Source organism: Mus pahari, chromosome 12 (assembly GCF_900095145.1).
Source record: "Mus pahari chromosome 12, PAHARI_EIJ_v1.1, whole genome shotgun sequence".
NCBI lineage: Eukaryota > Metazoa > Chordata > Mammalia > Rodentia > Muridae > Mus > Mus pahari.
Genome location: NC_034601.1, coordinates 26,493,339 through 26,511,268, shown reverse-complemented (window position 1 = coordinate 26,511,268; position 17,930 = coordinate 26,493,339). Strand labels below are relative to the sequence as shown.

The following is a 17,930-nucleotide window of genomic DNA, read 5'->3' as shown; positions in this document are numbered from 1 at the left end:
ATAGCATTTGAAATGTAAATAATGAAAATAATAATAATAATAAAAAAAGAACTCTCAGCTACATCTATACCATGCCTGCCTGTATGTCATCATGTTCCTCTCTTGATGATAATGGACTGAACCTCTGAACCTGTAAGCCAGCCCCAATTAAATGTTGTCCTTTATAAGATTTACATTGGTCATGGTGTCTGTTCACAGCAGTAAAACCCTAACTAAGACAGCTGGTATCCCAAGTTCTATAAGAAAGCCAGGGTGAGCAAGCCAGTAAGCAGCACCCCTCCATGGCCTCTGAATCAGCTCCTGCCCTGTTTGTGTTCCTGTCCTGACTTCTTTCAGGGATGGACTACACTGTGGAAAGTGTCTTAGTTAGGGTTTCACTGCTGTGAAAAGATATCATGACTATGAAAACTCTTCTAAAGGACAACATCTAATTGGGGCTGGCATTCAGGTTGCATACCGGATAATGGACTAAACCATTATCATCATGGCAGCAAGCAGGCAGACATGGTGCCAGAGACAGAGTCAAGAGTTCTCCATCTTGATCTGCAGGCAGCAAAAGTGAGACGATGTGTTTCACACTGGGCATAGCCTGAGCATCTAAGAGACCTCAAAGCCTGCCCCAACAGTGACACACTTCCTCCAACAAGGCCACACCTCCTAACAGTGCCACTCCCTATTGGCCAAGCATTCAAACTCATGAGTCTATGAAAGCCATACAGATTCAAGTCACTACAAAGTGTAAGCCAAATAAACCCTTTCTTTTCCTCCACAGTTTGCTCTTTGGCCATGGTGTTTCACTGCAGCAATCAAAACCCTAAGGACCTCATCACCTTACAAGTGCCAGGCTGGGAGGACAAGCTTCCAGTTTGTCTGTCTCCCTACAACCTGTAGGCCTGAAAGTCAAGGATTGACAGGGAGGCTCAATGGTTGGAGGCATAGAGGATCAGGGACAGCTCCTCGGAGCAGGCCTCTGTGAGCCTCTGTAGGTTTCCACGGCTCCTGGGTGCAGCTAGTTCCGTGTGGACCAGCTGCTGGGGAGATGCTCTGTGGGTGAACAGAGATGAGCCTGAGGTTGTACCATCTGACCCTAAGGAGCAAAGTACTCTGTGCCCCAAGCTCCTTGTTTGTTGTTCACACAGGAACTTTATTCACATGGAAAACATACAGGATGGGGTGGGTGCTTTAATTACGGTTCTAGGAAGCTTGCAGAGAGTTTTGTGTAGAGCTTCATAGAGATCTTAATTTCAAACCGAGGTGGCAGGTGAAAATGTAACTCATTCTTTCTGCTCAGAGATACAGGGGTTTAGAATGGTTTCCAACTGCTCATGCGTTTGAATGCTAGCTGGTCCTTAGCTGGTGGAAATGTTTGGGAAGGCTTAGGAGGCGTGGCTTTGTTGGAGGAGGTGTATCACTAGGGGTGAGCTCTGATATTTCAAAAGACCACACCAGACCTGGTGTCTCCCCCTCTGCCTTCAGATCAGGATGTAAAATGCTCAGCTGCTGTTCTAGAGCCATGCCTGGCTGCTGAAGGCAGACATGAAGGAACCTTGGACACAGGGACTGAATGGCTTAAACCAAACAGCCTTTGGATATGTCACCCACCCCTTCCACCTAATCCTGGCTGGCGTTGCAGTTCAGGACTCCCCAGAGTACTGTACTTTCCCTTTAAAGACGCTCTCTCTTCATAGCACGAGGCTGTCCTGAGCCTCAAATGGTTCCTAAAGTGGTGTAGTCTTCCCACCCCCCCCCCCACCTCAGTCCACATGGATAGGAACTCCTTGGGCTGAGAATAAAATCTCACCCAGAATTTTCTGTAGCCTGATGAGGTAGCTCTCAGTAGTACCCTCTCCCCGAGTGTTGGAGAAGAGGTGGGGCGGGGTTTGTTCTCTCCTTGAAGATGCCCTTGCATCTCTGCAATGCTCCTGTTTTCTCAGTTAGTGTCCTGCTTGCTCTTTTTCTCCCTTTCGGGTCTTGCTTTGTATCCCAAGCTGGCTTTGAACTCCTGACACCTTCCTGTTGTGACTGCAGATAAGCAACACAGAGCCTGACTTCCACCTTTGCTATCCCCTACCCTCACCCCACCCCCGCCCCGCTCCCCCCCCACCATCAAGGTCCGATTCTGCTTAGTTTCTGAGGTCAGGCAAGATCAGCATGTCAGTGTTTCTTATGGTGGGTCCTGCACCCCCCTGTCGCAACTTTGGTCAGACATTCTGAGCCAAAACTTTCCTGCAGGACACAACCGGGGAGGAATGAGGCCAACCAACCCTTAAGTGATGCCCTTGGCTGAAGCTGAGAAAGGCAGCCAGTCCACTCTGCTTCTGAGGAGCTCGGCGCGCTTACCCCAGGAGTTGTAATTAAGTGTACCTCTAATTTGATAAGTGAGACTGAGACTAGCCTGACATGGGAGAGAGTAATTAAGTCTCACCAAGAGCAGCAGTAAGCATCTCTGGGCAGCATTCATTCTCTCTCTCTCTCTCTCTCTCTCTCTCTCTCTCTCTCTCTCTCTCTCTCCTCCATTCCTCTATCCTTCCCTTCTTCTCCCCTGCCTTCTGACGCTTCTACTAATGTGGAGGCAGGATGACCCTGAACCCTGCCTTGGAATCTCTCCCGCCCCCGCTCTCCCAACCATCACAACAGGGCCATGGCCATTCTACAGTACTTTAGAACTCTAGAAAGAGGTTGGCCTTAATGCCACCACCATGTCCATTCTATTAACTGAGTTAAGTCTAGCCCCAATCTGCACTCCTAGTGGGAAGTTTAGGAAGTAGTCCTAGAGTCAGAAACTGGAATGTTGGGTCTGTCTTGACGTTCTATCTTTCTGGCTATGATCTCCCATAAATCATGCCACCTCCCCGAGGCTCTGGTTTCTTATCTGCAAAGTGAACTTAGCATTCCCCTACCATACATCGCCTGCTTCCCATGGAAGATGAATGGGGGGACAGAGCAGTTGTTAGGGCACGTGCAAGTAGGCAGTTGGTGGCACCTCGCCAGAGGTGACAAGTTCTTGGCTGCCCAAAGGGAGCTTAGGCGGCCATCCAGCCCAAAATGTGTCACCTGGGTACACCAGTGACTGAAATCGCCTATTCAAAGAGTGAGGTGTGGGGAAATCTTGTCAAAAGAGGGATCTGGGCTTTTAAACCTCTCTTAGCCACCTCTGAATATCAAGACTACTAGGAATATTTAAGTTGCTCTGTGGAGGTCTGGTCAGAGTCAGCTGTCAAAGGAAGGATGCTAGACAGAGGAGGCAGCTTTAGTCACTTTCCCAGGTAATGAGGCCCCTGTCACCAGCAGGGTTCAAGCTTGGAAGAAGCCTCTTTTAGCCCTTGTGGTCCCTGGTCCCCGTCCCATCCTCAGACACTCACACTATGCCTCCTGAAGCTGCTTCATCCTTTAGTGCCTGCGCATGCCAGGAAGGCTCTCTGTGCCCTGGGATTGACCAGAGTCCTGGCGCTTCCAGGCGCTCTTAGTTCAAGCTCTTCAAGTAAAACTGAGACTATCTGTTCCAAGTTCTATTCCCGTGCTTCTCAGACTCCGGGAGGGTGTGAACCCAAGTGTTTCTAAAATCTGTCCTCTGAAATGCCCACTGGCCACAATATCTACCGGCCCTGGCAAAAGCAGGCTGCCGGCCGCAAGGTGGCTGGTGGATTCCTCTGAGAACAGTCTCCCTGGGCACCATGCTCAGAATACTGTGGGGGTGGGGGTGGGGATGAGGGTGGGGGTGGGAGAGCTGGTTCTTGTGGCCGTACTCTGGGATTGTTACTATGCATGAGCTTAAAGATTCCTCTCACTATTACATAATGGAGGTATTTTTTCCCCTCCTTATTTTTAGATCCTGGTACCATCTGCCATGCTTTTCACGCATCCTTGGCTCTGGGCTGGAGGTGAGCTCAGGCTTGGCTAGTCAGCTCTGTCCCTCAGGGGATGAGAGACTTGGGAAAGCCTGTTTTCTTATCTGTAAAATAGATCTCGACCCCACCCTGCCGGCTTGCCTGCCTGCCAGGGCCGCTGGGAAGATCAGGTGAGAGGAGGCATAACTGGCTGGGTAACTCTGGCGGGGCACAGGAGTCTGGTCGTTACCTGGCTCCCAAGCTGGGAGAGCCTGCTTGGAGAGCGCAGGGTTGAACTACAGGAAGTGAGCAGGCTTCACAGTGGGAGTCTCTAGACTCCCTGCCATAGGTGAGGGCGGGGGTGGGGTGAGGGCGGGGGAGGGCGGGGTGGGGGGCGGAGCCCTAGCAGCTTGTGACAGGCAGGGTCACCTGGTCACACAGCCTTGTGGCCTTGGTGGTGGATGCTAACTAAGCTCAACAAGTGTTGAGCAGAAGAATCTTGCAAAACAAACCAAAAACAAACAAAAAAAAACAACTTTTCAGTCATCAAAGAATGGGTTCACGCTCGCGGCAGCAGGCCAGGGGACTCAGAGCCCAGCCTGAGACGTACCCCACCCTCACCCCCACCCCCAGCCACGCTACACTCCACACCCTGCACTCCACGCCCTGCTCAAAGGTTTGCTTTCTCTCATCTTGCCTGTGGTACTGTGGCACCAACTGAGGCTGGAGGGTACAAACGAAAGTTTTGACAGGTGGGATGCTGTACACACTCCTAGATCCTCTCCCTACCTGAAAGGCCACAGGAAAGCCGTCAGTAAGACAAAGAATGCGAGGCTCCTGGCTAATATTGGTCAGCTTGGCAGTTATAACAACATGCCATCCGTAGAGGATTAAGCAACAACATACAAAATACATGTTCACAAAATTCTGGAGGCTGGACATTCTGCCCCCACCCACTGATGTTGGGTGAGTCACTTTCCTCTACTGGGCCTCAGTTATATGACCTATAAAATGGGAACAGCCTGTGATCTGCCCACCTCCTGTTTCATAAAGATCAAAGGTAGTTCTGTGGACAAGCGGGCTGGTAGTTGCAGCAAGCGAGGGCAAGTGGGAGGTTTGAATTACCATTGAGATTATTTGGAAAGAAGGTGCCCTGGGCTCTTGTTTTCTGAGACAGGGTCTTATCGTGTAGCCCAGGCAATCTTGGAACTCACTATGAAGACCAGGCTGACCTTGAACTCACAGAGATCTCACGGGAGTAAATGAGTGTGCCACCACTTTTCAGTTGCTGGAATAAAGACTAAAAATCGAGGCCAGCAAGATAGCCAACAAATAGCTGTAAATAAAATAAATCTTAACAACCGGACTAGGCAGTCCTCTTTTACAGTCTACGAGCTCAAGGTAGACTCTCTGGCACTCAGTTTAGTGCCAAGCAGGACTCAAGTATGTGCCACCTCTAGCCCCCTTCTGGTTCTCAGTGATGGATGGATGTACTGAGTGTAATTCCAAGCCACTCTCCGAGTGTTATGACCAATCTCTTTATTAAACACGAATACAAATTCTCCCAAGGTGTAAAATGCCACTGAACGACGCCAGGAGGACGCAGGCTCTGCGGTGCATCCGGCTGTCAGGTAAACTCATCACCAGTCCCTCCGTCCCTCCGTGGGCCCTAGGGCCCTGGCTCCCTTTCTCCTTCTCTCCTGGGCTCTATCTACCTTGCTCTGAAGACAGGAGCCCAAACAGGCAGACTGAATTCGCTCTCTGTGGGACACTCTTTGCCTCAGCGCTGCCTTTCTCCTGGCTCTGGGCTCCAGTTTCGGGCTAGACACTGCCAGGAGTGTAGGACCGGTTTCCAAGGGGGCTTTGCTTCACTCTTTGTTCCATGGCAGTGTCCAAGTAGGTGGTCAAACACTATTGAAAAGACCCCAAGTTTGTGTGAACGAAAACGCCCGGGCCTGAGCAGGCTCCATTTGAGGAGAGGCAGGGCTCCCTCTCGTGGCAGTCCTAGACTATGCAACAAGATGCACAAATGGGTAAAGCTGAGATGTGTAAAGCTGGCACTTAAATAACCCAGCCCAAGACTTGCTGCCACCTGGAACATGGTGGGATTTGGTTTGGATCCAAACACTGAGACCCTGGGAAACTTCAGGGACGAGCAGCCTTCAAATGCAAAAGTTCCTTGATTGGGAATACAGGCTCTCTAACAGTGTCTCAGTTTAATTAAAAAGAAGTTCCCAATACAAAGAAGAGGTGACCACCCTGAAGTCTGTGGAGCAGGTGTGTGTGTGTGTGTGTGTGTGTGTGTGTGTGTGTGTGTGTGTGTGTGTGTGTGCGCACACGTACTCACTCACATGTGGGAGCACCACATGAGCACACAAGACAACAGGCATCTAGACCCATTGCTGGGCAAGTGTCTCAGTGCCCAGCCTTGGCACCACTGGTCTGTTTGCAGCACCAAGCATAGCACCAATCCTGTCCTAGGCGAAACCAAGCCGCACTCTTAGCCAGACAGCATCTTCTCCCAGATCTAACTCGAGTCGGAAGAGAGTGTCGAGGTCTCGGCTGAAGGCTCTGGATCCCCCACCCGGAGCCAGCCGAGAGTCACTGGCTGCTGGCCACTGGTCACAGAGCCATGGCCGTGCAGAGACATAGCACACAGTGACCTTTGGTGTGACTGGCTCAGAAGAAGACACAGAGTTGGTCAGAGGGTTCCTGGACTGATGGGTTCAAGTGTCTGTGGGACACAAATGTGATTTATTTTTGCCATAACACGAGTGGGACCCCTTGGATGACATGAAAGAGGTATTTCATATGTCCTCTGTGATCTGCAAACTCTTTCATGCACACAAGAAAAAAAAATTCTGTTCTGTTTACTCATGAGCCTTACATAAGGATCAAGTGGGATACAGATTTTGAATGGATGTTTTGGCTGGAAAATGATTTTGGATTCTATTCTAATAACCTGTCTTTACTATAAAGATATTTCCCCACAAATCTTTATATAAAATCAACTTGAGATAGATAGAAGAAGCACCATATTGGCCCTGAGGTTTAGGGCCACCCACCTGCGCCCCCCCCCCCCATTTGTGAAGGTCCAAACCATTCACCACATGGAACAGGTAAGGTTAAAATAGGTCTTCCTATGACAGTGGGTAATCCGCAATGGCTGATCAAAAGGTCAACTCCCTCCCCTCGTCCTTCCCCCGCCCACCAGGCTCTCTGGCGGCGGCCGGAGGGACTTCCTCAGCTCTTCAGTGTATGTAGATCTTATCAGAGATAGCTCCGGGAAAATGGGTCATGATCTGCATCCGCAGCCACCAGTAGTAGTCCATGGGATGGTAGCGTGTATACGGGGTGGCGGCGGTCAGGGCGTGTGTGACAGCGTTGATGACAGAGGACGTATCTGTGGAACCGCTGTTGCAGTAGGTCTCCATCTTGGCAATCTTTTCATCGAAGTACTTCTTGCCATAGTCCTTGCGGACGACCTCAGGCAGGTCATCCCACATCTTCTTGGCGATGGCCTGGATGCGCTCGGGGCTGTAGAGACTGGTGGCCGCTATGAAGTTGCCAGGCTCCACCACACTGACCTTGACGCCCAGGGGGTGCATCTCATAGCGCAGGCAGTCCGAGAAAGCCTCGACCCCAAACTTGGTGATGCAGTACGGTGAGCGGGCGGGGTTGGCCATGCGGCCCAGCATGCTGCTGATGTTAACGACACGGCCTGTAGAAGACAGCAAGCGTCTCTTCAGATGGCATTGCCTTGTGAAATGGAGGCCTGACAGGGACAGCTTTAGAAGCATCCAGAGTCTGGGGCCTTGGGCCACCCAGCTAGTCAATATTTCCAGTCTTCCTCAAGGACTCTGCTGTGCCCAGCAGGACAGTGGACTAGGTAACGCCCAACTAACTGATAACCAGCCAAAGCCTGCCTGGTGATAATACCATGGGGTAAAAACACAATGGGAGAGTGTGGGAGAGGGACGGCCATGTCTGTGTGGACCTGCATGCTCACTCTAAGGGTGTGATGCTGATCAGGGAGAAACACAAACCAACCTCAACCCCCCAGGGAGCTCAAACCTCAGCGCTCCCAGCCTGATGCACACAGAAGTTATTATGCAAAGCCCAGGTGGGTACTGACTACTGGCAAGGGTCAGAAATACAGTCCAGGACAAGGCTGGCAAAAGGAGGACCCCAGAAGAGAGGAGGACTGGGGTTGGTGGACTTTTCCCAATACCAGACCCAGAAAGAAGTGGGCTGTGGCAGGAGCAGGGGGCAGTCTATAAAGCTGACACCGAGGCTGAACATGACTGTGGCATTGCCAGACTCAGGCATACAGAAAATGGTGACTTCAAATGGGCTCTGTCACAGGGCTAACCTGGGAATAGAGGGACCCATCACAACTTCTACTCCTGGGGCAGTGAGGGTGGGGCAGATCCTATTCAGCCCAGGCTGACCTGAGACCAGCCTGGCTAAGGAGCGCCCCTAGGAAGGAACATGATGTCATGGAAAAGCTGAGCTTCCTTTTAAGGCTACAAGCTGCACCCTGCTCATTCCAGTGCCACCAGAGCCTCGGGACAGCTCTGGGGATGCTCTTTTCTCAACGGCTTGCTTCTGCTTCTCCAGGGACAAAAATCAGATCTTGTGACTTTAGAGGTAGCTTTGCTCACATTGGTTTATCTTATATGATTTGGGCATTATGTCTGGTCTCCAAATTTCTAGTCTCAAGTTTGAACCTCCCCCCCCCCTCTCTCTCTCTGGCTATGGAATGAATATGCTAACATTTGTTTAACATTACCCTGGACAGAAAAGCACGTAGACTCGGCTGGATCACAGATCACTGCTTCTCTGGAATCTGCTCTTCAAGGGCAAAGCCGCTACGATCCGTAAGCCCTGGGTGCACAGACCTTTGCACAAGCCCTTCTGTGTGTTTTTGAGACAGGTTCTCACTACATAGCTCAGACTGACCTTAACCTCAGGCTCTTCCTGCCTTAGTCTCCCAAGTGCTGGGTTTACAGATGCCAGCTCCTCTGCTCCACTTCTGAACGCTGCAGACCCCTTTTCCTATTTGACAATTTATTCACCACACCCACCACCGTTCCCAAGCCCACCATGGCTCTGAGACTCACTACTATGGATGCCAGCAGGCACCAAGATGGGTGGGCAGGAAGCTCTGTCTTCTGGACTTACCTTTGGCTCTTCGGAGAAGGGGAAGGAAGGATTTTGTGGTGCGCACGGTTCCCCAGAGGTTCACTTCGGCCACCTCCTTATATGTCTCCATGCTGGTGAACTCCACCTCCCCAAATGTTGAGATGCCTGCGTTGTTAACCAGGCCCCACATTCCTGGACAGGAGAGGACACACAACCAGTCACCACATGGGCTTGAACCCCAAACGCCAGCCTGCCTCCCTCTTCTGTGATCTCTTCGTCCCATGACTCCCTCCCAGCCTCTTACCCAGGGCTCTCAGGAAACATTTCTATTCACCCAAGAGTGAAAAGAGCGAGACCCCACATCCTGGCAGATGCCATGTCCCTTAGATGGAATATTCAGGCTTCGTGTCACTGCTGTCTGAACCCATCAGTTCTCAGCCCTTCATGACTGAGCCTTGTAGATCTCTGCCTGTGTCTTGCTTCCCTCCAACACTATACTGGTTGGTTGTTGTCAACTTGACACAAACTTAAAAGAAGTATCTGGTGATGTTAATTGAAAAATGCTTTCATAAGGCTTTTAGGCAAATCTATAGGGCGTTTTCTATTTGGAAGGGCCCAGACCACGGCAGATGATACAATGTCTTGCCAGGTGGTTCTGAGGCATATAAGAAAACAAATTGAGCCAGCCAGTGAGCAGCACTCCTCCAAGGCTTCTGCTTCTGCTCCTGCCTCCAGGGTCCTGCTTTGAGGTCCTGCCCTGACCTCCTTCAGTGATGAACAAGGATATGGAAGCTTACATGCCAAACAAACCCTTTCTTCCCTGTGTGCTCTTAGTCACGGTGTTTATCACAGAATAGTAAAGTAATGGAGACAGACTTTCCCTCTCCTCCACGTGACTTCAAGTCCACAGCCTGCACCTAGTCACCAGTCAGCTATTGTTTCTATCTGCCCTTTTGCCAGCAGCCAGGGAAACCTCAGGAATTTCCCAAGACAGGCTTACAGAAGGCCACAAAACTCCAAGGTCACCCATTAAGGTAAGAGCTGCCAAGCCTTGTTCATAATCAGGCCCCACCCCTCTCTACCTTGGGACTCATAACAATTCTCTCTTCTCCCATGCCCCACCTCTGAGCATACTGCTGTTTGCTGATGGTCACATATTTAAGGGCCCTTGCCTCAGTAGCCCACATGCCATCATCTCTCTTCTTCCCCTCTCTGGAGAACTGTGTAAAGGTACAGGCGCCGAGGAGATGAGGAGATGCCAGTTTTCATGGCATGGTCCAGTTGACTGTTTTATAACAAAAGCAGCTAAGGGACAGCTGGATTTTGTAGGTTCAGACAACATTGGTTCTGGAAAGTTCTTGGAGTTTATTTTGTCTGTTAACAGCAAGAGAAACCAAAGCTGTCAAGTGAAAAGACAGATTTAAGTCTCATCATTAAGACAGAGGCAGAGCTGAACCTGAGCCAAGGGATCATTGGGTCTCTTTTTCAGGGTTTGTTTTGAGTTCAGTTTTTGGGGTGTAAGAAGTGGATGGCCAGAGCCCCAGAGGCAAGCCTCTTTGCTGTGGAGCTCCTCAGACTTGGATCTCCATAGGGCTTTGTCTCCTGCCACTAAAAGCCCTGTGCTCCTCACAGGGGCTTCAGATGTGATGTGATGCCTGCTTGTCGACTCACTCTCCCAGTGCATCATGGGAAGGAGTTTGTGTAAATGACAGAGTAATTGGTCTCCAGTCGCTTTCCCAAATTAAAGCTTGGTCAGCTGACCTCTGGAGCCTTCTCCTTCAATTATGGGGAATTAAGGGCATTTACGAAGGAAAGGAAGCTGTTAGCTAACTAAGTGTCCAAAGAGTACCTTCCTAGCAGCTGCCCGCTGGAGCTTCCTGCCCTCAGCTCAGGCTGAAAGCTGTGACCCTCAGGCACAACCCACAAGAGAAACTCCACAGCACCCAGGTCTGTCTCCTGACTTCCCAGGGTCTTCCCTCCTGGAGCCTTAAGCCTCCAACACCACGAAACCACAGCGCCCAGTCTTTCCTCCCCCTCCTTATATGAAAATGCAAATGCAACCTCTCTCAGTGACCCAGCAGCCGCCCTTCAACCTGGTCTGCTTTAGGAACTCAATGTATGTGTGTTGGGTGGAGAATGATTACAAACATCTCATCTCTGTGTCCTAAAGAGCCATCTTTGAGCTGGGCGGTGGTAAAACACATCTTGAGGCCAGCCTGGTCTACAGAGTGAGTTCTGGGCCAGCCAGGGCTACCCAGAGAAACCCTGTCTTGAAAACAAAACAACAAACAAACAAATAAACAAAAAAATCTAGCAACAACAAAAGAGCCTCCTTTCAGCCACGCTCTGTGTTCCTGCCCTCATGTAGCCTGTCCTCTCAGACCACACCCCTGCCCCTCCTCCCGCCTCTATCCAGTCACACACCTTGGACTCCAACCTCCACCCACCGCTCACCACGTTCTCCTATGGCTTCCAAGAGGCCGCCAACTAAGCCCCTCCCCATCTCCATTCTCTACTTAGACGCCACCCCATGGATACCAGCTTTCCCCTTGATGTTAGTGGCCCCCAGCATCCCCAGTGCCAACTTTACACTTTGTTCTACCTGCCTCCACCTGTAGCAGGCACACCCAGCGTCCTCTCCTCGGCCTGGCTCCCCTGAATGCTGCCACAGTCTCCTCTTTTGCTTCGTGTTTATGGAATTTTCCCTCAGCTCTGTTTGACTCAGGTGGAGCAGTATCACACGACTTAAAATGCCTGTGTGCATGCTCTACCTAAAAATAAAAGTTTTCTATCTGGCGCTGCTATCCAATAAAGATTAATTACGCGTGACCTGGGAACGTATGTGGTACGATAGGCCTGCTGACCTGATGAGTTGCGGGGATTGACCTAGTCGCTCTCCGGAATCCTTAGTCAGCCACTCTTCTAAACAAACTCCAACCACACTCCTGCCGGCCTGGAAGGCAGCTGCTTTCCTAGAATGGCCTCAACCTTACCTCCACGTCCAGACAACTTCCATGTACCCATGGGGGGCATGGATCCACAACGCCTCCTATGGTCCCTTCCATCTGAGCTCCACGGTCCTAACTCTAACCATACTAACATGCTGAGCCCCCGAGTCTGCTCTTCTGTTAAAGGTATCACCTTCACTCCTCCAACTCCTTCACTTCTCCTGATCCACCGTGACACCCAGGGCTGGAATGACAGCCACCAGGTCCTGGAGTGGCCCTTGTGGATGTCACCTGACCCTCATAACTAACTCACACAGTAGTTGCTAATCCAGGCCATAGCTGAATGGACTAGCTGAGGCTCAGAGTGGATAAGTCTGTGTGCTCCTGTCACCAGTGACCAGGTGAGGACGCGATTTGGACCCAGCTCTGAGGACAAGCTGTCATGCTTAGCCCTACAGTGTCGGTTTCCTTTGCTTTGGCAAAGAACCAGTTCTGTTTCCTTCTGTATTAACCTGGGTCCTGGACCTCTCCTGTGCTATCAGAGAAGACCCCCCCCCCCAGGTCTCCCTGCCCCCAGTCTCTACTCTGCACCTGTAGCCAGGCGAAAGGGTGACGAGCTATGTGGCTGGTAATCCTCCCAGTGAGACCCAACCTGCCTTTTCTTGATGGGCCAGGAACACCAACTACCCCTGTCAATTATTTAACAGCTGCCCAGTGGGTCCACAACACACAGGCTGCTCCCGGAGAACCCGGGGCCCCAGCATGGCCTCTGGGAGGGTAGGTGGTGCCACTGAACTGCTGAGGGGATAGCAGCGTCAGGCCCCCTAATGAACAAACCTCTTTGTAGCTAGCCCCGTCGCAAAGGCCCTTCCCAGAGAAGGTAGTATTTTCAGCCTGGCAATTTTGGTCAGCCACACCACACACAGGTGCTGGTCACCTGGCCTCTTCACTGGACCCCACTCTGCAGCTGAGCAGCGGAGACAAGCCCCCCTTTTGCCTGACCTACCAAGAAGCTCCAAGATCAACAACACAGACTGGCTCTTCCACAGGGCCTGCTGTGCAGCCCAGCTCCATGCTTCTGGGTTCCACTTAAGTGGTCCCCACACAGGCCAAACTGGGAGGACGCAGGGAGCCTCTGCAATGTTTGACCTTTTGGCCACCAGCTCAGCTTTCTGTGCCTTTAGCTTGGGGGCACTCTATCCAACCCATGTGGGTCTGTCTCCATCCTCCCTGGGTCCTAACTGCTTGTATCCCCTCTGGACATTTCCCCCGTCTTCTCACCCCTCCCTCATCTTGCTCGTAACGTCGAAGACACCAGCTATGGAAGGCACCTCTTGCCTCTTCATCTCTACATCCAAATCAAGTCAGTCAGCTTTGCTCTCCCAGCACCACTAGCGAGCTCTGTCTACCGCCATGTTCAGGGCGTACCACCCACGTTCTCCTTGAACCCTCCCTTCCCCACTCCAGTACAGGCTTCGGAAGGAGCTTCATGAATCCAACCAGGCCTTAGGACAGACCCTTTATTCTCCAGCACCTTCCACAAGGCAGACAGTCCCCTGCCTCATTGGCTCCCACAAACCAAATCAACCATTTGCCTCACTCCAGCACACCGTGGGCTGCTTCCTGTCATTGCTTGCAATCTGCCCTCCTTCCGGCATGACCTTCCTAGCTCTCTGTCACACTGCCATCCCTGCCATACCCGGCACTGGACTCAGCCCCCGTCCCCTGCTACTCAGTCCCTGACCATGCCCTGCTCTGGGATGGTGAAATCAATCCACTTACTGAACTGTAAGGTCCTCAGGGACAGAGAGTGCCTCAGCTGTCCTTGTGTCCCCACCAGTGCTCAGTGCCTGGCCCAGAGTGGGCATTCAACAAGCACTGGATGAACTGGACTGAACCAGCATGTCCATCTGTCACGCTTCAGGCCATATTTTACTGCCCTACTGCACAGGCATGCTTAACTTAATCCACTTCCACTCACCGAGCAGGGGGAAGAGCTTAACAATAATGAAAGGAGCCTTTAGCCAGGTTGCCAGCAAATGGAGGGCAGCGTTGAGCAGGAGCCATAGAATAGGCTCACAGTCTCCCAGTGGCCTTACCCTTCTCAGGATCCTTCAGGCCGGAGCGGATTGTCTCCACCGCCTTCTCCACCTCTTCACTGTTGCAGACGTTGAGCTGGATGGTTCTTAGTCGGTCACTCTTCAAGCTGTCCAGCTCCCTGACCCCAGCATCACCTTTGTCCTAGGGGAGACAGAGCTGCAGTCACCTCTGTCTGCCCCTCCCAGGGGCAGCCTCTGGATTTAGGACCCAGCCCAGATAGGGACTGACTCCAATCCCTTGCAAGGCCTGAGGTTTGCACTGACGCACACGTATGGTTGTTCACAGTCACATATTCAAAATAGCCATAAGCCAATCAGTTTTTAAATAAATATCCTGAATGAAAGTTTATTTTTATTTTTATGATGTTGTTAAAGTAGTTTTTAAAATGTAGTTTTAGGGGATCTGACACCGTCTTCTGGCTTCTGGAGGTACCAGGCACACATATGATATACATATATGCAGGCAAAACATTCATGCACATAAAAAAAACTAAAGATTTTACCTAGTTTATCTAGGGTGCAAATGAGCAGAGTACTATAGTATATCCATATGATCAGTAATAATTTGCAGAAAATGAGCTATGACACAATACTGCAATATAGAGAACCCTCAAAAACATGCTAAGGCCAGATGTGGTGGGGCACGCCTTAATCCCAGCACTTGGAAGGCAGAGACAAATGGATCCCTGTGAGTTCCAGGCCAGCCAAAGCTACACAGTGAGACTCTGTCTAAAAACAAACATTGTGCACACAGTAAAAAGTCCTAGTGTCCCCGAGTCTAATGCGAGCAACGTCAGGGAAGGCTAGTTTAGGGGGATGGCAGTGGCTGCCCAGGGCTTGAGGTGTGTGTGTGTGTGTGTGTGTGTGTGTGTGTGTGTGTGTGTTGGGGGAGTGGGGAGTAACTGAAAAGAACCAAAAGAGAAAACTGAGCCAAGGAAAGGTTCTCAAAGTGAGCGGTAGAGGTTGTGTGAGTCTCTGACTTGGGGACAGTTCCCTAGTCACATGCAGTTTCATGTCCTAGTACTTCCTCCCTTCATGTACCCTAAATGCCACTAGATGTCCCAAGGCTAGCTCTACACTTCTCTGGCTATGTGTGGGCCGTCCCTTCTGTTTGTCAGGTCATCTCTCCCAGTCTCCATCTATGACAGCATAATTTGCTCCACAGCTCTGAACGAAAGTCGCCTCCCTGTCAAGTCAAAGCCAGTATCTCCTCTGCACTCCCTCTGAGCATCCTTGAATATGCTTGTGAATGAGCTCATTTCAGTTCTTTGCCTGTGTCTATGCACGGCGTCCTCTTACCACTGGGGGGCAGAGAGCTCCCTGGGTGTGCTGGTTAGTTTTATGTCAACTTGTCTCAAGCTAGAATCATATGACAGGAGGGAGTCCCAACTGAGAAAATGTCTCCAAAAGATCAAGTTGTGGGGAAGCTTATAGGGCATTTTCTTAGTGATTGATATGGGAAGGCCCACCCAGCAGGGGTGACACCACCCCTGGGCTGGTGGCCCTGGGTTAATCAGTTCCTGCCTTTCCAGCTTTCTACAGAGAACTGTGATACAGAAATGTAGGCAAAATAAATGCTTTGTTCCATAACTTGCCTTTGGTCACAGTTTTTGTCACAGCAATGATAACCCTAAAACACTAGATCTTGGACCAGTCTTATTCCATAGCATCTAGCAAAGTGCCAGGCCTATCAATATCATTTGACAAGTGAATAAATGGCAGAGGAATGGATGGATGAGTGTGAGGACTGGTGGAGGGATGGATGAATGGATGGATGGATGGACGGACGGACGGGTGGGTGGGCAGATGGATGGATAGGTGGGTGGGTGGGTAGATGGATGGATGGGTGAATGGATAGAGAGGTGGATGGATGGGTAGGTGGATGGATGGATAGGTGGGTGGGTGGATGGATGGATGGATGGATGGATGGATGGATGGATGGGTGGATGGGTGGGTGAATGGGTAGAGAGGTGGATGGATGGGTGGGTGGATGCATACATGCACACAGCAAAAAGCTACGTAGAGCAAATAAGACTAAAGTGGGAAAAGTGTAGGCTGTTTTAACAACACAGAGAGAGAGAGAGAGAGAGAGAGAGAGAGAGAGAGAGAGAGAGGCTGCTTGGACACGGTGAAGAAAACAGCCCAGTCTTACCTTCATCAAACAGCCAGCAAATATAAGGAAACCTTTTGAGTGCAGATGCTTGGCCAGTGAGAACCCAAATCCAGAGTCACAGCCTGTGATCAGGATAGCTTTACTACCAGCCTGTTTTAGAGGGTTAGACTCACGTTAGCAACCCAGGATCCTTCAGTAGAGTAGGCAGTCCCCCAGCCCCTCTGGGCAGTAATATCAACACACACTGGGTGGCCAAGCCTCATCCTCCTAGCTGGCTCTCACAGTCTAGAGCACTACAAGCACCAAGGCACACGGAGGCTCAGAGTCAGGAGTCCAGGCTCCAGCCTAGAGTCTGCTACCAACAAGACTGGGAGAGCTGACTCCTGCTCTCGGATCTCCGTGTTCTCATCTACAGTCGCCACGATGCTCACTGTCCTTGTCATCTTCATCAAAGCCAGGCTCGTGCAGCACACTTCCTGAGTGCAAGGTGCTCTGCTCATCCCACCCCGACCCCTAACCATAACCCATAGATCTGTGGTTCTCAACCTTCCTAATGCTGTGACCCTAACCTTCCTTCCTAATGCTGTGACCCTTTAATGCAGCTCCTCATGTTGAGGCAATCCCCAACCATAAAACTATTTTATGAAGTTGCTACTTCATAACTGTAGTTTTGTGACTGTTATGAATCGTAATATAAATATCTGTGTTTTCCGATGGTCTTAGGCGACCCCTTTGAAAGGGTCATTCAACCCTGTTCCTCCAAGGGGTCATGACCCACAGGTTGAGAACCACTGCTGTAAGAGTGTGATTACTTCACGTCACCAGTGAGGAGACAGAGATGCTTTTGAAAGGCCCAGTGCAGCTAATGATAGGGCTGGAACCCAGATGGGGCTGAGGGACCCCAGAGTCTCATTCTGAACCCCTAGCTCTTGGCTTCCCGGCAGGCATCTTCCAAGCGCCCTGGCTAGGAGGTATAGAGTAGCATTACTGTTCTCCTATGCATGGGGAGGTCACCATACTGATGGGGGACCTCAAAGAAGGGTTAAGGAGAATGTGGTTCAGAATGTCCTGACGGCTTCCAGGGAGCTGGCTGCCACTCACCGCATCTGCCTGACTGGCGTAGGTCCGACGGGCGTCAGGGCTGAAGGATGCTGGGTAAAACAACAGTGTGTGTCTGTAAGAAAACAGGAAACCATGAATGCAAGGCCCTCATCCCTCCCTAGACCCCACTCCTGGGCAGAAATACCATGGAATGCTTTCAACCGCCATCTAGGCTAAAGTAGCTCTGACTTTCTCCCCACCCTGTGGACCTCTCCCGCTTCCACCTCAAGCCGGGAAGGCCACCAGCCATTACAGCAGCCATCTCTGCCATTCCTGAGAAGAAAGCCAACCCAAAGGCTACTTTTCCTAGAGGGTGTGCCAAAACTTGACTGGCTCATGGCCTGCTCCAGAAATGTTCACTTTCTGCTTTCCAAGGTGCACAGATGGTCAGCGCTCCAGGGTAATGGAAGTGTGCATATGCTTTCAGAAAACAGAATTCTGCAGGCTGCTGAGAGGGCTTAGCGAGTAAAGGTTACTGCTGTCAAGCCGGACAGCCTGAGATTCATCACCAGAACCCCAGGGATGCTAGGAGAGAGCACTGATTCATGCAGGTTGTCCTCTGACCTACACACACACACACACACACACACACACACACACACACACACACACACAAAAGCAAAGCCTCCTGCAATTGCAGTGTTTTAACTCTCCCTAAGATCAATGCTGCTTCCTGATAATTGTTTTTTTTTTTTTT

General features: G+C 50.9%; 1 protein-coding gene across 5 annotated transcripts in view; it reads right to left on the bottom strand.

The window, feature by feature from the left end:
* Nucleotides 1-5,356: 5,356 nt before the first annotated feature.
* Bdh1 (3-hydroxybutyrate dehydrogenase 1) overlaps nt 5,357-17,930 on the bottom strand; it is a 33,987-nt gene continuing 21,413 nt past the window's right edge. For 4 of the 5 annotated variants that reach the window (XM_029544633.1, XM_021209424.2, XM_029544635.1 and 1 more), the window contains 5 exons: nt 17,234-17,306; nt 16,172-16,282; nt 14,020-14,161; nt 9,012-9,164; nt 5,357-7,548 (listed from right to left, as the gene is read on the bottom strand). In XM_029544633.1, the coding sequence (XP_029400493.1) occupies nt 7,079-7,548; nt 9,012-9,164; nt 14,020-14,161; nt 16,172-16,282; nt 17,234-17,306 (949 nt within the window). In that variant the 3' untranslated portion in view covers nt 5,357-7,078. The remainder of the gene's footprint in view (nt 7,549-9,011; nt 9,165-14,019; nt 14,162-16,171; nt 16,283-17,233; nt 17,307-17,930) is intronic. The other variant, XM_021209423.2, reaches the window with a different exon arrangement.